We start from the raw sequence: 21,915 nt of genomic DNA, 5'->3' as shown, positions 1-21,915 counted from the left end.
TGTCACAGACCTGATGATTGTAATTGTAAGACTGCTCACCATCCTGTTCATAGTGAGGCAATTGGAACACTTGTAATTCATAAAATTAATTTTGGTCCAAATCCACAGAGGCGGCTGTCTGGGCCTCTTCTTATGATCTCATCTGTTTTATACAGTCCAAACACACTCTACGTTAGCACACACATACACACACACACACCACCCTGTAAGAGACCACAGATCTGGGTCATTTTCTCCGCTGGAAAAGAAGAAGGAGGGAAAAAAGAGAGCTGTTGTTGATATCTCTACAGGATGACAAAGATCAAAGTTTGTGTAATGCCATGACTCACTCATATACACACACCGAGTCCCAGTCATTTGGACGTGACCACATGGGACGTCCGTGGCTCCCGTGACCTTTGCTGTAAGGGCACGTCCGGGGCCGAGGGATGGAAACCTCGCAGTGCGGGCGGCACACGTGTCAACAGCGGCCCCCGGCTCTCTCTGCTGCCCTGCCAAACACTGGCTGGAGAATGACGAACAGACTCCCAGGAGGCAGCAGGGAAACTAGCGCAGAAAAAAATAGAGACTCAGAGAAAAGAAACAACTGTCAACTTTGGCCCTGAGCTCAGTTTATAACATAAGCACAAAGGCCTGTACAGTGTAAGCATCTTTTCATCTTCTCTGGCATTCAAAATTCTGTGTTGTAATGTCTCTCATAAATCAAATCTAGAACTTTTTATAACTTAAATAGAGTTAGTGTTTAACGGTCAAATCTCTGGGGATCTTCAAGGAATCTTTTTGTCATCAGAAAATAGGCATCACTTCAGACGAGTCACTTTATTAAAGAAAAATGTCATGAGGTGTGAAGATTAGGCCCATGATTCCGATGTAATTATTCTATTAGTGAAATAGGCCAGTTTATAAGTCAGTTAGAGACACTTACGTCAAGTACTAGGCCTTTTACAGCAAATGGTTTTACAGTTTGATTCAGCAGAAAGGCTCTACTCACTGAAACGGCACAGAAGGTTATATTTGGATAATTAAAGTTGAGATGAAATGAGCTCTTTCAGATCACATCCACAGCCATATAGGGCACCCATTTAACAATATATGGCGTAAAAATACAAAATATCATGTCTGCAACAACGTCTTCAACTTTTAGTGGCACAAATCAAGGATTCATTAGTTAATTAGCGAGCAACAGCATGGTATGCCAGATTATGACACGCCCTCTCATGTCCCACCTGCCCATCCTGTTTCACTTACAAATATGTCACGATACGGACGCTACATACTCTTGTAATGTTGTTTCATCTCGACTTTAAAGGTACTGTGTATTGCTTTAAATGCAGGCAGATGCACTTTTTTGTTGATGGTTTACCATATACAATGTGCACGTCCATGGGTGCTGCCATTTTTGTGTGACGCCAGACAGCTGTTTCTTCATGATGTCAGAGTAGCATGCCGTAGAAAGCCTTTTCCTCACCTGTGGTTCACTTCCTATTCAAATCCAGCGTTGTATCCAGCATGTTTATCTTTTCTATGAGTGTCTTGCTGAAGATGTTTGAGGTACTCTTTTTTTTCATGTCTCTTTGGCCGTGAAGGCTCTCAGTTCTCATGCAGGCCTGTTACAGCTTCTTGAGATACAAAAATCATCATCAATGTCTGTGCACTTGAGGATTAGCCTTAGGATCACAGTCAGCACTTTGTCTGTTATTCTTGCTGTAATCAAGACAGATTTGGCGGTACGACTTTGGTGCTTGGTGGTGACTTTTTCATGAACTGACACCAGTTGCGGCTCGTCCACTGTAGTGTCACTGACTCAGCAGTGCAGCAGGGTTGATGTTGATGATACAGTATATCAGGCTATAATCGGCACTGGTGATGTTAATGCACAGTGCAGATTGTTTTTATGTTTGTATTTTCTAGTTTTTCTGAGCACAATTTCACAGATTTTTTTTTATCTTTTTCTTAATTCAAGAAGAACTATATCATGTCTTGCTTTAGAATACCTTTAAAAAACAGTTGAGTTTTGCATTTTCAGCAGTTTGAAAGGATGACAGCGAAGTTTGAGTTGCATTTATTGAAAACATCCAACAAGTCTGAAGAATAGTATTGTCTCTTTTTTTTATTGAATATGAAATAAATAACACTATATGAAAATAAGTGTCTAACAATGTAGCTAAATCTGTCTCATGTTATTTGTATATCATTTATTTATTTATTTATTTTATTTAATTTTTATTTTAATATCGGTATCGGTCCCAAAAATCCAGTATTGATAGGGCATTAATGCATCATGTTTTCTAGTTTTCATCTCTTGGTCATGCAGATCCTCAGGGGGTAGAGGACATGGCCAGAGCCCTGATCACAAATCCTCAAACATAAACACACTGAAGAGGCCCACTTCCAACTCAATATAGCCTCTCCTGATGATCTACACACTCCTCCACACTCTCCTCCTTCTCCACACTTCTGCTTTTCCAAAATATGACAGAGGAGAAACAGGAGAGCTCAAATAAAACAAAAATGACTGATCATCTCAGAGTGTCTTTCATAACACACTGTCACATTTTACACATGCAATTAAAGCGCTCACCCTGTTGTTCTGTCTCTGTGTTTTATGTCTTAGGTGTGTCTGATGTGACGCCAGCGGGCTGGCTCAGGGAACACAACTTCAATACAATGTAGACACCAAAAACCAGACAGAATAAGAGTCTGAAGACCGAGCCGACAGAAGAGAGCGAGGAGGGAGAGTCCGAGGAGGAGGAACGACAGCTGTGCCAGAACGACACCGTCAGAAGATAAGAAGTGAAAGAAGCAGAGAGAAGAAGAAGGAAGCAGCAGGCTGTGAATCATTGACTGGAACCTTTTGTGTTCTCCTTTCTGTGAAGTGTTCATTTGCTCTCACGTCAGCGCAGGAGAAGGATCACAACCTCAGCTCTCTGCCGTTTGAGGGCCCTGACCCACAATTCACCTCTTCACCTCTCTGTTGAATCTGAACTCCAGCCACCGTCAGCATGTGCCATGTTATTGTCACCTGCCGCTCCATGCTGTGGACTCTGCTGAGTATTGTGGCCGCGTTCGGAGAGCTCATCGCCTTCATGAGCACTGACTGGCTGGTGGGATTCCCACGCACCCCGGACGCCGTCTTCGGCCCCCATGGGGCCACTGCGGCCGGAGAAGCCTACAGGCCCACTTTAGGGATCTACGGCCGCTGTATAAAACTGCCCCACATGCAGCGTGGAATACTGTGCGGACCATACGCCATACACTTTGGGGAGATTGCTAGCGGGTTCTGGCAGGCTACGTCCATCTTCCTGGCAGCGGGGATTCTGCTGCTGTGTGCCGTGGCGTTCATCTCGGTCTTCACCATGTGCTTCCAAAGCATCATGAAGAAGAGCATCTTCAACGTGTGTGGACTGCTGCAAGGGATCGCAGGTGAGATGTGCACACCACACATATACTTAAAAGTTTTGGTACATATATTCCAGGCGTCTCAAACTCAAATTGGCTCGGGGCCACTGATGGTATTGTCATCTTAAAGATTTAATTGTTTGCTAGTAGGTTAAAAAGTTCAACCATTAATGCCTCACACTGGTTTGGTTCACTACCTTTTGCCACGGATCTCTTTTTACTGCCAAAATATTTAATATATGAATTAAGCAACTAGTGATGAATCTAATGAGTTCAGACCATCAGGGGAAAAGTCAGGAATATACACATATCTATTATTTTTTATTACATGGCTTTGTTAAATACTTGATTCTGATTGGTCACTTGCACTATTCTAAGGTCTGGGCACAGTTCCAATCATAGACTCTGGAGGAGCAATAAAATATTTTTTTTCTTTTTAAAATCAATATTTGGTGTCAATTTATTGATTTATTTTGGTAAGTAGCAATGTAATAAGCTGGTTAATGTACAGTGAGCAGGGCTTTATTGTGAAATAAACTCCTTCAGGATGATTCAAGATGCATCACCCTGTCAGAGTTCATTTCACAATAATGACCAGCTCCCTGAACATCATCCCACACAGATCGCCACAGACTGACAGCATTTACTTTGCTTATGGGGACACTCTGTGTCTCTGTCACTCTGAAAACACAGATATCACAGACAGAGAACAAGGTTGGGTGGTAAAGAACATAGTTGCAGTAGACTTTGTGATCATAATAAGAAGTCATCCAACCCCCTTCTCGTGGTCATTAAAAGCCACAGTTAGGTCATGTCTATCGTCTCCACCAACAATGGCATTAAATATCTGCCCTTGTTAATTTACTACAGCTGTTAGGTGCTGAAAAATCTTGAAAATACACATTAAAAATGCTTAAAAAGTGCTTGAATTTGACTTTGGAAAAGGTGTAGGCAGCCTGTTTCTTGCACAACCCGGTTCTTGATCCCACATACAGGTGTGACTACAACCACAGTACCAGGACACTGTTCCAAGCCAGACTAAAAACATCAATACTACAATAAATTCCAAACTAATTTCTTTACTTCTTGACGCAGTTGACTAGGGCTGCACAGTTAATCACAGTATTATTGAAATTGTGATACGGCCATGTGCAATATCCAAATTGCAGAACCAGAACCAAGTTGCATTTTTTTTGAAAAAGGACAAATGTGAGAAAACAGCATTATAATGAGGTACTGAGGTGCTGCAGAGATCGCCTTGCCTGAAAGAAAAACATACAGACCCCAACAAATGTCACATCATCACTATTTTATTTTATTTTTCTTCAGTAAAAAAGAAAATTGGAGTGCAAAAACGATCATTCCTGCTAATCACAGACACAGTTTCAGTCAAAATATTGCAGTATGACTTTTTTTTACCATATTGTGCAGCCCTACTGTTGATGTATGTGTTGCTTTTGCGATAACTCTTCATAATTCCCTGAGTAAACCTTGACAATATACAAAGAACAGACGAACCTTAACGCGAACTCAGTCCATCTAACCTTTATTGTTTCTCCTCATTCCTGTGGCGTCCACTGTTCATCAAGGTAAATGAAAAGCTTCAGCTGAACACATTCATTATGAGCACCACAACTCCCACTGCGAGAACGATGTGTTTGATTCTCGTGGAGCCTTCTGTGAAACTCGACCTGAGCAGCAGTCAGAAGTTTAAAACACGCGATGGCTCGTTTCCACCTTCGGAGCTGTCACTCGCAGCAACTGCCACCCCAATATTTACTTTCTGCCCAGTCAGCTGAGGCTTCTCTGACGCTCGAGTTGAACACGCATGCGTATCTCTGTTTGTGTGTATGAAGGGCGTGTGTGTGTTGTGTCCGTGGTGGCGCGTCTGAGGCCAAATCTCCGGCCGCTTTGACTCCCTGCGGTGGTGAATTATGGGAGGGAGGAGGCCCTGAGATCACTGAACCTCCTCCTGTAGCTCTCAGCTCTCTGGTGATTATGGCTGTCCTCCCCCACAGTTGTTTATTTGGTGCAGGCCCAAACAGAAAGAGGTGGGCGTGTGGTGAAGGACATGCCAGGCAGTAAAGCCAGCTCTGTGCAGGCCTGCTGACCTGACAGACTGATCAAATCCAGAGTGAATCATGAGCGGCTGCTGGAAGACTCGATCGACTCAATAAGCCTGAAATAGATTAATGTGAATGTTTATTTAGGACACAACAGATGTTATTGTCTGTATTCTGTTACATTTTCTTCACATATCTGATGATAACTGCATGAGTTAAATGAAAGGTTTAGCAATATGACAAGAAACTAAGTCAGCTGTCAGAGATTTTGTCAATTATTGCTCCTTCAATACTATATCTCTGGTAGACAACAGTGGGCAATGCTGCAAATCAATGAGCAGGACTCCTTAAAGGAAATATTGGGTTTTTATGCTGTTTTTACATCGGTGCAAGGTAGAGGCAGAAATATCTTTGGGATTCTGGGAAAAAAAAAGTCAACGGGAGCAGGAATCATAGTTACAATAGGTCATTTTTTTATATATGTAAAAAAGCATTTAATGTCTTGTGTGGACTGTGGACTGACGGGAACAGGATGGGACCGAAATTATTCTTCCGGGATTGGAATGGGACAGGAATTTTTGGGTTTATTACTCTGTCATAGGATTGGGATGAAACAGGAGTATTTTTCTGAGAAAAGGACGGGACAGGAGTGAAAATCCACTCCCTTGTCACTCTCTACTGCAAGGTACCTGTATTTAACGTTGCTTATTTTATACCTTAACTTGTTTCTTAACTGATTTTGTAGATTTCTTTAAATGTTAGATAATGGTATGCTTGTTGGTTTTGGAAATAACGCTCATTTACTGCTGTAGTCTGTAAAGTCAGTCAGCTTTAAATTTTGAACTGAAGAATTGAATTGAAACGGCTGACAGCTCGACTGCAGACATCTAATTTTAAAACAAAACGTTTGATTCTTTTTTTTATCGTGCCGCACTTTTATTTATAGATGTAACTGATGTAATCTGTCATCATATTTTGACAAGAGTTCAAGGTGGCACTAGTATTTCTTGTAATGTTAACAGCCACTCAAAAAAGAGGAGAGCTGATTGGTTTTGAAGTTGAAAGTTTAAAGAAAAGCTGATTCCTTTGCAGTCCTTTGCAAACTGGTTTGGCAGGTAGTAAAACAACAAACTGACAGGCCTTCCATGTCTAGTTATTCTTGGACAATTGCTGAGGGTAGAAGGGTTTAGGGAACGATCATTTGTCATGTTGAAAGTGTTAAAATTGAGTCTTTTCATCGCCATATCAATACAGCCATCAGTGATGGTGTTACATCTCCTGAAAGCCTTTTATTTACCATCTACATAAAGTCATGTGAGTCAGGGACACATGGTTAAGGTAATGAAAATGGAGCAACACACTGCTGAGTCTCCTCATTGTGGAGAGGATCAGGATGCGGAAGAGGAAAGGGGGCGAGAGGAGCTTCAAACAGCTGAGGAGGCGGGAGGTTTTCCTCTGTGCCGGTGGAGCAAAAGGCTGATAACCTTTTACTCATTTCAACCGCAGGAAGAGATAAGACCCAGAGTACCTTCTGCCTGACATCTAACAGGCTGATGTTTCTTTGTCTTTTTTCCAACATCAGTCAATCAGTCAGAGTGTTCAGTTTGACTGCTGCTTTTTCATGAGGCCTGTGGATGATATCACTCTGACTGATATCCACCACACCGACTCTCTACTAATCACTATTTCCACTATTCGTGCCGACCCTCCGGTAATGAGAAAACTGGAGCCAGACGGCAGATGTTTGGGGAAGTGATTGACCTCAGATGGGAAGATTGTGAAGCCGTTGCCAGAGATGGTCACGTCATTGCACTGGAGGAGCTCCAGAGCCCATTAACCTAATCTTCACTTACACTGATGTCACTTTTTACATGAGACTCTTGTGTCCCCTCTGACACACTTTCTGATGGCCTCAGTTTCTCAGATGCCATTAAACTGACGGTCAGGCTGGAGGTAAATCCATTCCCTTCGCTTTACGCAATCAGATGGCTAAAACAGACGGTCTTCTGTTGAGGGTCAGTTGGGTAGACTTCGTATCCTGCAGGCGCACAGTTGGAGGCCAGTTAGTCTACCTGTAAGTGAATTCTCTGCACATTTATTGAAAAGCCTTCGTCACTCATCGTCACTCATGTCGAGAAGGATTAGAGACAAGACGGCAAACAAACACAGCTGTAAAACTGTCTCCAAATCTTGTGCATTCAGTGTCGAATGCTTTTATTACCTGCCATAAACTTTCCCTCCAGCCGTGAGTCATCACAGGTTTAACTGTTGACCATGACTCAGCCGCAGGCTGGAAGGAAACAAAACAAAGTTCCACAGGAATTAAAGCAGCATTACTGTCTAATGGTGAGTATGGCATAAAAATATCTCACATTACGCAAATTAGGAAAGCAGAACTGCTCATTCTGGCTGATAAGAAAGGTGATTCACACACATTTATTAGCTTTGTCTGGACATCTGCGTTTACAATGGAGGTGTGGCTGTTTCATAATAACACATAACATGCAGGGCAAACAAGCAAAACCAGGAAACACTTTTTTTTATTTCTACACTGCAGCATTTTTCATTCATATCTGTAATTTTACATTGGGCAGTATTTTACAATAAATAATTACTACAATATCATGACGGTATGCAACATATTTAAACCTTGCAATTAAATAATCTACCACAGGAACCACACAGGTTGTGCTCTGCTTGTTTGGATGTCTGATGTTTAGGAGTCCATGTGCTGAAAATCAAAAAAAATTTTTACAATATTTTTATAAATATATAGACAATTTAGGGATGTAACAATGCCAAAAAGTCAAGGTACGATAATATCATGATAAAATGTGCAAAAAAAACTGGCATGAATTGTCTTGCACATTTTGTATGAGCAATATGGTACAGTATTGAGACACTTTTTCATCAATATCAATCAATATTTGATCTATTGTTACAGTCGTATTAACAAAAGATCAAATGACAAGTGTTACTGAGCATTTGCTGCTTTTCCATGTCTAAACATTCCTATACATTAAATATTTTGGACTGTTGTTTGGACAAAACAAGACATTTGAGGACATCACCTCAGGTTGTTCTCTGTTTTACACACCAAACGATTAAAAGAGAAAATAACAGACAGATTGCCAGTGTTTCCTTTTGCCCTCTTGCTGTCTCCTCTCTTTAGTTTAACTTCACGTGGATCCCAGATGGGGGAGGGTGTGTGTGTGGGGTGGGGGACCCAGCAGCAGCAGCAGCTCCTCTTTTTTCCTGGAAAGGAGAAGGGTGGCCAGATTTCCTGGAGCAGAGCGCAAGCCCGCTGTGCTGTATTACAGGGTGGAGGCTGTGGGAGCAGAGGTTACAGAGGAGGGTGGAGGGTTGGTGGCAGCTATCAGGAACGGATTGATGGCGGAGAATTGACAGTTTGGAAGTTAACGGAGACAAGAGCCAGTGCAGAGGGAATAGTGAGGCTGGGAGGGTGGAGTGCAGCGGGATATTAGGTTAGAAGGTCCACCTTGTAGTGGGGAGGGTGGGAGTGTGTGTGTGTGTGTGTGGAGGGGGGGTCTTAGAGGGAGGGGTGGGGTTGGGAATTAAAACCATACCTTCAATCCATCACTGGAGCCGGTCTGGACGTCAGGGCACTGCAGCAACATGTGGAAAGAATTTATGACCTAGTTTTCATTTCCTTGTTTAATACGATATTGGGTGCTTTAAGAGCGAGAGAAAGGGAGGAGGAAAGAAAGAAAGGAAGCAGAGAGAGAAAGAGAGATTAGGAGAGAATGAAAGGAGAGCGAGACACATTTGTTTTTATGAAACAAAGCAGACAGACCTGCAGGTTGAAGGAGAGCTGTAAGGTTCATTTATTATCTGTAATTGTATTATTTTAAATGTTTCCTCCTGAGCTGTGATTGGTGGCAGGACCCTCGTCTGGTCAGCTGACTGATCCACTATCGCTGGAGGAAGCGCAGAGCAAAGGATAGAAACCTCATGTTAAAGGGACAGTTCACCTCATGAAAAAAATATATTTTTCCTCTCACCTCTAGTGTGTTTTACCCAAAAAACTGTGATCACAGGTCTTAGGGAGAAAAATCGTGATTCACATTTTATTTAGGAATCAGCAGCCCGACTGTAGAAATGTCTACACTCAGCTTCTGGTTCTCAGAGCGCCAAAAACATACATTTGAAAAACTGAACAACAGTGTCCACTTCCAAAAATCATGACCCAGTTGCTGAAGATAATCCACAGACCTTGTTGGGAGCAGATTCATGAAAGACCTACGACCTCAAATCTGAACATGTTGGGATGTCGTGTAAAACACAAATAAAAGTAGAGTGCAATGATTTGCAAAAACTTTTGGACCCATATTCAATTGGATACAGTACAAAGACAAGATATTTAGTTTTTTAACTGATTAACTTTGTTTTTTTTTTAATAAATATACACTCATTCTGAATTTGATGCCTGCAACATGTTCCAAAAAAGTTGTTTAACACTGTGATACATCACCTTATGTGCAGAGATTACTCTGAATCTTTTAATGCATCCATAAGAAGAACCACGTTTGTATGTCAGGATCAGTACTGGGGTGTTGAAGTTAAGTCAGCACAGCAGTAGAAGTGGGTCATGGTACAACAGGAAGTGACCCCATCCTTCCCCTGAGATGCAGGACACCGGAGGGTCAGTCAGTCACTGGGGCAGGCGGGAAAAATCCCTTTGGCTACCTTTTCCTGTTGATCTCTGCTTTCTGTTGTGCGCTGACCTGACAGACGTGTATGTCAAGATTCAGGTCCAGGTCTCTTTTTCCTGGAGGTCCCACTTTGATTATCTTCTGTCATGTTTCAACAGTTGGCAGGAAATCTTTTCTGCCTGCTACAATATTTTTTATATCCTGATGGGATGCTTTGGATGCCAAGATGGCACTTGGGCAGGAAATGTTTTCGTACCAGAGAATGGCTGCGGTCACAGATAATTTGCTGCAGTCATCATTAACAAAGTCTCGAGTAACGCGGAGCAGATTTGAGCTGTTGTGGGTTTAGTTGGTTGTTCAGTCAGACACTCTGATCTCCTTGAAATAACAGGCAAGACTGCAATAAAATATGGTGAATATTCACAGTCTCAGGAGGATTGTTCTTACTGAATATGGTAAATTGTAAATGACAATAGACAAATTTGGATGTGTTGTATGTGTTGATTTGTTGATCGCTCCCTCAGCCAATGTTTACTCTCTTTGTAATGATGTTGGACAGTCAGTTATGGAAGGCTATCTAAAGTACTGAGACCTCAGGTTATCTGTCCTCTGTCTGAAACCAAAGAAGTCACCCACATAGTCTTCTCTGATAACAGGTGGTATTTCTTGCCGTGGTGAAATATGGTGAAATTGTAACTGTAACAAACTCTCTGTTTGAAAACGCAACTATTGTTACAAACCTAGGCTAGGGCATAAGGGGTGTAACAGTAATTTAAAAGTGACTCGGGGAAAAAGAACAAAAAGAAACTGAGGAAAACGTACAAACAAGTATAAAATGACAAAAGAAGAATAACTCAAAATACAAAATCAGAATGGTGCACTAAAAGATTCTAACTGAACAGGATAATAAAACACATAAGACACAACATTATCCAAGCCTAGCCACATGCAGACCAACATCTGCCATGCAGGCCAATGCCTGCCAAATGGCCCACTGGTCCTGTCCTGCTTCATGCTCTCTGCTTTTAAGCTCCAGGTTTGATCAGTGAGTGATAGCAGCTGCTGCCAGTCACCCACTGAAGCAGCTGCAAGCAGCACCTGAGCACAGCAAGAACACACACTGTGGCACGTAACACTATATAACTGAGCACTTGAATTGCAAAACTAACGTGAGTCACTAAACTGAGTGAACTGATTCAGATTTCTTGGCAAACGGTCAAACAGTGAATTCCTTTCCATACATCACAGTGTTACAGCTGAACAGGTGAGCTGCCACCAGAGTAATGACAGCTTGTTTACCTCTGCCCACATCCTAGATTCAACACAGGTAGAAAACTAAATGCAACTATTTGAGTAGAGATATTCCAAACAAATAACTTTTCCTTTGATCAAACAGAAATGCCCATGTCCTTTGCTCTTAGTAATTTAATTTGCTGAATTTCATGTGTGTATACATTTTACTTTTTCTGTTGTTGTCAAAGTTTGTCAAACTACTATTTCCAAGGTCAAGAATGAACTCTCATGCTCACCCTTACATTTGATTATTATGAATACTGTATTTTAATAAACCACCACCACCACTCAACATTCCTCCTCTCTGTTTCCCTTCTCTCAGGTCTGTTTCTGATCCTGGGTCTGATGTTGTACCCTGCTGGCTGGGGTTCAGACAAGGTCCAGCTGTACTGCGGCCCCGACGCGGCCCCGTACCGGGCCGGGCTCTGCTCCATGGGCTGGGCCTTCTACACTGCCATGGGCGGCACCGTGCTCACCTTCGTCTGCGCCGTCTTCTCCGCGCAGGCCGAGATCGCCACCTCCAGCGACAAAGTCCAGGAGGAGATCGAGGAGGGGAAAAGCCTGATCTGCCTCCTCTGAGATAGATACTTTTGGGGGAAACAGAAGAATCAACACCCGCCCTTCTGTCTTCTCTGATGAGGCTGGCCTGTGAAACAGAGGCCCCTGCGTTGTTTACCACTAAAACTGACTCTTTTTGTCTCTGTTTTGTGTTTATGTGGGAGAAATCTACAAGTGCCAAGTTTTTTTCTCAGTGTGTGTCTTCGTCTTTCTGCCACTAGAGGTGCTGTGTCTGTTATTGTATTCATGTTAATCATGTGGACGCCCTAAGAGGCTTCGTCTGTCGCCACATGTCCTGTAAATAAGTGTGATTATATATATTTTGTACATAGATAGTTATGATGATCGCAGAATGATTGCTTGTCAGCTTGATCCAGGCTGGGCTGATGATGTCACTCTTGCCTTAAAAACACTGGTGTTTCTGTCACCGGACCACGACCAGCGAACCTGGATCTGTTAACTGTTACAGGGATAGTTTGGATTATTTAATGTGGGGTTGTGTAAGGTGCTTTTTGATAGTCGGTGTATTACCTAGATGTCAGTTCAGAGAAGCAGCGGGAGTACTTGTGTAGGAAGCTAAGCAATGAATTGCTGTACGGGTTCAGCAACAAAAGGTGTTTTAGTCACTTAAACGCACAACATGTAAATTCTGCCACTATGGGGTCTCACTCATATTACAACAATAACAACAGACGTAATTTGATTATATCGTGATGACACGACTGAGGCAAAAATCACGCTCATGGACAAGATAATGTATTGAAGTATCTAATGTATCCCGTGTTTTCCTGGATGTTATAGGTACTAGCAACTAGCTAACAAGAGCTACAAGGAAATGCCCCATTATCTTGAATAAATTATGGATTTCAGTGGTTTGAAGATTGTTGCAAATATTTGGAATTATAATAAATGATAAAAACACAACTAACAAAAAATATTTAATGTCACATGCAGCATTTTTAGACATTTTAGTGAAGAAATGTTACATGCTACCCCAAACACAGGAGTTGTTGGCCTACCTCTGCCTTGACTGGTTAGTTTGTTTGTGTTAGTGTTTGACTTAAGAGCAACCAAACTCTCACTTTAAAACAGTAACAGATCGAGGCAGTGGCAGACAAGCAACTGTTGTGTTCTGTGAGGTAAACTTACTGACTTCACCTATAAAGTTTGGTTGTAGTGGTGAGAGTGATATTTGGTTATTTAATGGTTATTTCCTGTTTGAAAAGGCTGCCTGATGGCAAAATAAAGCATTGAAAATATTCTAAATATAGTGTGCACTTTAACTGATACTAGGTGGTCCCTTTTTTTTTTTAATGTTATTAAAATACCTTTTGTTTTTGACCCTGTCAACACTGGTACTCTAAAGTTGGGCCATGTCGACCTCCATCTACTGTAGCTAACACACTGACTATCAGTATTACTACTATACAACTCCACTTCAAATAACCTGAACTGTCCCTTTAAATGCCATGTGTGAGTATTTTTAACTCAACAAGGGAACCACTACTCAGTCAGAATAAACTACTCACAGAATCAGAGTGGATGTCCTTTAAAGCTTCCAGAATGTACTGTTATTTGAATAATTGATGTGTTTGCAGACCCTTGAAATGTATCGATGGGATTTTATTCTTCACACAGACTGCACAAGGACGAGCAAACAAAGCTCTGTGGTGTGTTTTCTTTTGTCCTGAAATGAAGTGAGCTTAATCCTGGCCTAAGCTGAGAGATGACCTGTGAAGGGTCTGCGTCTGGTCCTCGTTCAGCGGCAGACATCCTGTAATCTGTGCACAAAGACTGGACTGAAAGATGAGGACACGTTAATGAAGTATTGCTGTTATTAGTAATGTCTGGTTTCAGGGAGTCTGTCGCGTCATAGATAGTGTCCTATCTGTTCCCATTTGTTTCTGCCAAATGAATAAAGAGAAGGGAAAAAATATAAGCTCGGGTTTTTGTTTTTTATCCAGTGAAAGCCTCACTGTGGGGAGGAGGAGGAGGAGGAGGGAGGAGATGCAGCAAGTGGAGCAGCCAGCTTGGTGCTGAGACCTCGGTTTGGCCCTTGAGGTGGGGGTGGGTACGTTTTCCAGACAGCGGGTGATCAGTTTTTCCACTGATGCAGAACTGAACTCTGCATGTGTGTTTCTGTGTGTCCCTCACAGTCAACTAAGTACATTTACTCAAGTACTGTACTTAATTAGTACATTTTGAGGCAATTTTACAGAACATTACATGAGTATTTCTACTTTAGGCTACTTGATCCTGCTACTCCATGTCAGAAGCAACTATTACACTTTTTTTACTCCACTCGATATTTATTTGATAGCTATAGTTACAAACTAAAAGAGGTTACTCAGTAGAGTGCAGATCTTGTTATGACCCTGTGGGTCATTTGTGAATGTGTTTGTCCTTTGCTGCAGTGTCTCCTCTCCCAGTGTGTGTGTGTGTGTTTTGCTCTCCAGCGTGAATTGGGAACAGGTGGCGCAGGATGATGATGATGATGAGGAGGATTGCTGCTGCGCTATTGGTCAGGGGGCGGAGCCCAAGGCCTATTTGAATGCCGGCGGCCTGCATTCTGTCTCCTCTCCAGCCTCTCCACCACAAAGAACCGCCAGCATGGTGTTGTGAATTGTTTGGTCAGAATAATTTTTGTAGACGAGTAGACGTAAGATTGTTTGTATTTACTTAGAGAAATTGTTTGATAGATCACTGGGAGCATGTGCAGAATAAGCCTCGAGCTTTTGTAAAAATTGTAAATAAGTGTAAATAGTAGGGCAGTTTAGTGGAGGGGGGGGGGGGGGGGGGCTTTTATTTTTTAACCCTGTTTTATCCTGTTTATATTCAGTTAGGAGATCAGGTTAGTATTTTGTCATTTATTTTCTATTACTTTCGTTAGGTAAATTCAGGGTTTTCTTTGGATTGTTATGTTTGTTATTTTGGCCTGTTTTTCCCCCTGAAGTAAAATAAAACTGCACCTTTTCTTGAACTTGGCAACTTGGTCGCTGGCCTTCTTTGGAGTGGGAAGACAGAGGGAGCACACTATCTGTTATGTCCATGGTTCCCCTAGACCGGGGCATAACAATCTCTACCAGGCAACAGACGGTGAAGCACCTACTGCAAAGCCACCACAACTGCCAGATGAAACTAGATGCAAATTTTTGAATTCAACTTTTGTATACTATAGTCTCAGTTTAAGATGCAAAGAACAGTGTAATGAGTGTCCAAATTTCTCAATTTAAAGATTTAGAACATTTTGTTGTGAGACACCACACAAAACAAACTGAATGTCATTCAGTTGTCCCTCCCAGCTCCCTTATAGTCTAGATGGCAGCAAAGGCTAATTTTAGCGGATTAATCTGCAGATGCTGCAAGATGAGACCAAGCTTCTTTGTACAAGTCAGTGTTAGAGTCATGACAACAGTCAAAATATGGCTTGCAACATTCTTGGTATTTCAGGGTTTTTCAAAAAATTGTGAATCACCAAACCATGAGAGATCCTTGAGCATACAGACATAAATGTGCACAAAAATATTAGATTACTGAACTCAACTTCTTAACTGTATAAAAAGCATAAAAAGCAGCTAAAACTAACCTTTAACACTTACAGTCTATTTTGCTCATGATACATTTACGAAATTAGAATTTTGAATGCATGCTGTTACTTGTAATGTATCTCTGCTATGGTGTATTGGTACTTAAACTTAACTAAACTTAACTTTGGGGACACCTGTGAAGATATCATTGATAAATCATCAGCTTCTAAGCTGAAATGGTGAAGTTGTTCCAAACTGTTGCTTATTTACACTTCTTGCAGTTAAGGAGCAACATTATCACTAATTTGGAAGGAGGTTTTTATTTACCTGATGAATTTAAGTCCAACTTTCACTCTCTTTTTGCTCTGTTTTTGGTCTCCACCTGCTCCCGAGGCAAACATCTGGCTTTTCAGCTGCTAAATGCTTCACTATGTTCACCAGCTCATCTCTGACTGTGTCTGTCAGCTGTTTGGCACTGAACAGGAAGTGTACTGAAAGTTTTTTCTCTGAAAACGGGTCAGACAGCTTAACAATTAGCTGAAAGTCGGTATAAAGCTTCATAAAGCTGAGCAGAAATGGTTCAGGTAATACTTCTCTGTATGTTCTGTTATTTGACACATTATTATAGCTAAAATATATAGACATATTATCAAACATACATTTCACACCTCTAGCTTCTGTTTGCGCTCTTTTCCCCCAGCTAACAAATACTCCTACTTTTGCACTACCTGTGTGCGTCTGTGTGATCACGGCGTCCCTCTCCCCAGATGTTCCTCCTCTTCCCTCCCTCCATGTGGACTACAGAGAAGTCTCTGGCACAACCCTGTGGCTCCCTTCCTCCACCAGCGCTCTCAAACTAAACACAGCGCTTGATGACTTCCAGATTAGGCACATGACAAATCATGCAATCTGAAGAGTGCAGCAGAAAATTCGGGCCTGTGTGTGTGTGTGTGTGTCAGTGCCTGCCAGAGGCTTTTAGTTTTGTCTTTCATTTTCCTTCTCGTGGAAAGAGTCAGAGAGGACGAGAATGAGGACAGACACTGAGTTCTGTTTCCTTTTTACACCTGGTAGAGGAGTAATGCATGTATTCTCTTATGTTGAACACTGGTGGAATGTAACTGAGTACAATTACTCAATTACTGTACTTAAACAGACGACAAACAGTTTTTAACTGGTTCTGAATCTTAAAACTGATGCCCCTACATGACCTACATATGCAAAGAAGATTGATGAGAGGATTGGTTATTTCTAACTCTTGCCACTGGGTCAGATTCTCTGTGAAATCAGATGAAACAAGGCAGGACTGTTTACATTTTCCCAGACAAAGTAACAGTGAGTAGTACGGTAGCCAGTTAAAGAGGCAGGAGGCCTGGGGGCAAGTTATCCACCCCAAAATGATTTCTCTATAAATGATGTAATTTCTATCATGGGGTGAAAACAAACACTGTCAGAGCCAGTCAACACAAATGCGTCTATGGCAAACACTCGCCAATTAAAGTGAGTCAGAACAAAGTCTTAATGATGGTGAAACTGAAGTTTTTACTGTGAAACATACGGCCCCACCATAAAACACCTGTTTTTAGAATGGAGTTTGGTTTAATAGTCTGTCCACTTGAAAGACTGGCATGAGCAGAGGGTAATTAAACACGAATAGTTCACATAAATTGAGCTGAGTTATGTTCTAATAATGAACTTTGCAAACAGCATAAAATAGCGTTGGAATTGGGACTGAAAGTGACCTGTTTGCTTCTCTTGGCTCACAATAAAAGGCTGTTTAATGAGCACAAACTGCAATCAACACAGAGACAGTGGATCCCCTACTTTTTGCTAATGGCTGGGTGGGAGATTTCATTGAAAAGCACAGAAACAAACGCAGAGGGAGTCCCCTTTCGAATATTACTCATAAACTTGTCATAATTGTGCCAGTTGAAAAATAGGTCCTATTTTTCGTGTGTGCGCTAAAAAGAGGAGCTGAAAAAGAGAAAAAACAAAGTAACAAGATGAAAAAGATGTAACGAGACAAAAAACAATGAAAAAGAAATAAGAAGAAAAAGAAACAAGGAGAAAAATGCAAGAAGACATAACAATGAAAAAGACGAAAATGATGTAACAAGACAAAAAATTACGTAAGATGTAATAAGACGTAACAATGACAATGACAAAAACTGAGGAAAAATTACCAAAATGCTACATGAAACAAAAAGTGATATAAGAAAATGAAAAAGACAAAAAATGACGTAACAATACAAGAAAGATGAAATAAGATGAAAACTTAGATGATGCAAAAATGAAGCAACATGTTGAGAAAGACGTAACAAAACAAAAAATGACAAAATGAAAACCATGTAGAACACTAAAAAACAAATACTAGTATGAAAAAGGACACAACTGACGTAACAAGACGTGATGATGAAAGAGGACATGGAGACATACGTCATACGTGTCCTCCACATGTGTGGACCTACTCTTCAGGTCTTTCCTGTAATAATTATTTTTATTATCAATTAATCTGTCAATCATTTTCTTGACTAATCGATTCCTTGTTTGATCCATAAAATGACAGAAACTGGTGAAATATGTCAATCAGCATTTCTCAAAGTCTAAGATCCTCAGACTGATGAAGACGACCTTTTTCCTTCAAAATATTACCCAAACCGATAATTTCATAATCAAAATAGTTGGTGATTAATTGAATAAATAATTAATTATTGATTACTCAATTAATCGCTGCAGCTCTACATGAAGTACAGTTAAGTATCTGAACGGCGGCAGCTGTGAGCAGAGCAGCTGACGCCCAGAGGACGACCACGTCTCAGCCCGGACAGACAGCAAACAGCAGGCCGCTGCTGTTTTCACACACTCCCGAAATGTATGAAAGGCATTAAAGAAAAGCTGCTGGCTGTTATTCCTCCACTGTAGCCTTCCTGTTGGCACAGAAGTTGGTCTGCTACCAGTTTCCTCTTTTTCCTGCTTTATTTCACACGAGTTTGTTTGAACAGAGACCAAAGGACTCAGCACTTGACCTGCAATCATCTTAAAGTGTGTGAGAGTGTACACTGTATATTTTATACTGCTTCTTTAACAGGTCAGTTATTGCCTCTGCTATTACCAACAGTGCTGTAACAAAATCTAAACCTTGATAAATCATTTTGGCTGTTATTGAGTCATAAAATGAAAAGTAAAAAGCTCTGCCAGTGATGTAAGAGAATATTTTCTTTCTTAACTTTTTGTAAATGATCCATTAAACAGAGAAGTAACAAATATATTAATGAACATTGTCCATGCAGGTGGTAAATAAGAGAGAGGACAAGTCAGGTTAAGATTAGAAGAAAAGAAGTTAACATGAATTAGTTATGGTAAGATGATTTCAACCGGTTTCTAATACATAATCAACTTCTTTCCATTTTTTTTAAACTAAGACAGAAAGCAGTATTACCATTAAAAATGACACTTAATGCAAAAAAAAAAAAAAAAAAAAAAAGTCTTGCAACATGATATATCCTGAAAACTGTGGGTCCTTAGAGGACATTTTCATGTCTGTACTTTTACTCATACTTCAGTATGCATTGAGAAGAATTGAGTACAGAGAACAATTTGAATTAATCTAAACGCCTTTCATCTGCATTTTTGTAGCAAGTAAGATTATCTGATCACAAACTAACCATTAAATGAAAAACAAAACAGTGTTTGGAGTAACAATGATGAACAAATTACAAATGCATTAACTGATATTTGATTAACACCTCATTTATGTTTGCTATTGATAATGTATCAAACATAAATAAGTTGAGTAGGGTTTTTTTTTTTTTTGAGAATACAACTATTTTTCTAGCACCAGTACTTTTACTTGTAATTGAGTAATGTACTTGTACTTAAGTAATGTAACAGTACTTGTACTTGAGCACAGATTTTCAGTACTCTTTCCACCACTGTTAACAAAGGAATGTAACAGCAGTAAGTACATTTACTCAGGTCACTGTGAAGCCGCTGAACAGAGGAGGCATTTGACTGCACTCACTACTTATATTTTTACATCTTAAGTACATTTTTCTGATCACATTTACACACTTTTACTTAAGTAACATTTTACATGCAGATATTTTTACAGTGAGCGACATAAATTGGCAACACATTTGCAGTGAAGTGACTTTTTAAAGCTCATGTTCTTTGGTAACTACTGACCTCATCTGGTTATCGGCTGCTGGTACAAATCCACTTTAACATTCTGCCATTTGCTCTTTCATACACAGAACATGGGTCACTTGTCTTGTTTGATTTTATGTTGGCAGTCTAACTGCTTTATGTGAGTTGATTTTACATAGTTGCATCTTGTTTGTTCACATACTGTACTGTACTTTCACCTAATTTTACGGGCTTAATTTAATTTATGGGTGTTACTTCAACTACAGGCATTTTTTACTCTTCAAATTTAGTAAAAATCAAGCTAGCACTGTATATTATCCCTTACTTATTTAGTCCTATTTTTTTTGTCAGGATGTTTAATAACGCTGTGTATATATATTTATAGAAGAAGAAGAATTTTAACAAAAATCCAGAATTAACCTGCTGGGACTTAAAAGTGCCCATAGTTGGGGAAACAACCTTATCCATATTGCAAAGTACTTCAAGTGCTGGATAAATAAAATTATTATTAATACTGTATAAGCATAAAGTTAAAGAGTAACCAAAAAACACATACAGAAGAAGAATTTTATTCAGTGTTAATACAATAAATATACAAAACTCAAACTACTCAACATGCGACTGAAGGTGAAACCAGAGTGCATCTTTAAAATTACAGCAAAAATTTAGAGCAAATAGTCGACCATCTGTAAATCGTACAAAATATACAAACATATCTCACTATTTTTTCCAATAATTTGAGTAACTGTTTCTTGTTAGAGATGCTTATGAAAATTTAAATTTCACTCTCAGTGTTTCTACCACAAACCATGTTGATTATGAAGCACAGCTTAAAGCCACAGTCCATCTACAGTACATCACACAGTTCACATTGCATTGCAGTCTAACGCCTTTCTCACACTTATTTTAAACAAGTCAAAAATAACAGCAAAACTCTGAATGTGCCATATTCTTGAAGGAATAATCTCACGTTGCTTTGTACATAAATGTACACATGCACTGGTCCGAACGAAGCCAGTGAGAAGAGAGCAAAACAAGGCATGTTGCAGGAAGCTTCAGCAGATGTAAAAAAGTCTCCAGTCAACTGAAAAGGATCCCCGACCCACAGCCAGACTCTGCCCTGCACACAGATTAAGACTTAAAGGCCGATTTCCCTCTTTTTTAAACTCCTACATGACACATACATACAAAGGCTTCACTGGCTTAAACATGAGACAACGACAGACGGACGGAGAGATCAGACATTCAGACCTGTTTGCAGCAACACAAGGTCATAAATGTTTAGAAAAAAAAAAGACACATTCAAAGATATTTTAGCTGAATCTGATGCATTTGATTGCTGGAGTTCAGTGATCGTCAACTGTCAGATTATGAATACGCAAGCATTAATCAGAGCATTACATCGACATTACTGGCCATTTTTGTTGTCTTTTTAAGTCATTTTTTTATTGCAATATATCATTTTACACACATGTATATTCAAAAACGGGCCACTTTGTGTCTAATTTCATACAATCTTATATAATTTTCAACCTCGTCATGCAAGTGAAGAGTACATCCTGAGTAAAACTGAGGTAAGTCTCCAGAACACTAGAAAAACTGGAGACGAGTTACACTTCCCTCTTCAAATGGACTGTATAAACATGCAGCTGTATATACAGAGTAGTGGATCTGTCAGTAGTTAATTTCTTTCTGAGCAGGTGACAAGAGGCTTCATGTGAAAACTCTGCTGAACTCAGCTGGTGAATGTACATGTATGAATTACACTAATGAGCAGGAAGGCGTGAGGCCATCGTTATAAATATCCTTCCATTTGCACCGATTACAGTGTGCAGACAAAGAATCTAATGATCAGATTAAGATAAAGTGCAACTTGGCATAATTTCACGATGATATGGATATGTAGAGTCTGTTACAGGCAAAAGATTTCAAGCAAATAAATACTTAAAAGTGACAGATCACCCAAAATCAAAACATAAAGCCTTTGGAGTATCAAACATTGCATGTAGGGAGGAGAGATGTTGCTCACAGGGAGAAGTGGTTCTGGTCAGCTTGAATTTAGATGATTAAAAACGATTTAAACAGTGATATGTTTTCAGAGAAGGAAAAAAGTAGAAGAAAGCTCTCTTTTTTTGGAGCATCATCTTCTTGTCCTCATCTGTATTCACTGTAAAACTGAAAAAGCGGAGAAAACTTAAATTTCAAGGCAACTTACTTCAATAGATTTTTGAGTTTTGAGCCCAAGAAATATAGCAGCAG

At 40.3% G+C, this 21,915-nt stretch overlaps 1 protein-coding gene across 4 annotated transcripts in view; it reads left to right on the top strand.

The window, feature by feature from the left end:
- Positions 1-13,925, top strand: part of lhfpl2a (LHFPL tetraspan subfamily member 2a) — a 55,845-nt gene extending 41,920 nt beyond the window's left edge. For all 4 annotated transcript variants that reach the window (XM_084746348.1, XM_084746346.1, XM_084746345.1 and 1 more), the window contains 2 exons: positions 2,615-3,423; positions 11,751-13,925. In XM_084746348.1, the coding sequence (XP_084602474.1) occupies positions 3,003-3,423; positions 11,751-12,007 (678 nt within the window). In that variant the 5' untranslated portion in view covers positions 2,615-3,002 and the 3' untranslated portion in view covers positions 12,008-13,925. The remainder of the gene's footprint in view (positions 1-2,614; positions 3,424-11,750) is intronic.
- The last annotated feature ends 7,990 nt before the right edge of the window (positions 13,926-21,915 follow it).

Source organism: Lutjanus erythropterus, chromosome 20, assembly GCF_056507025.1.
Source record: "Lutjanus erythropterus isolate fLutEry1 chromosome 20, fLutEry1.hap2, whole genome shotgun sequence".
Classification (NCBI taxonomy): domain Eukaryota; kingdom Metazoa; phylum Chordata; class Actinopteri; order Lutjaniformes; family Lutjanidae; genus Lutjanus; species Lutjanus erythropterus.
Note: the sequence above shows the minus strand (reverse complement) of the source record. Positions and strands in the feature narration are given on the sequence as shown.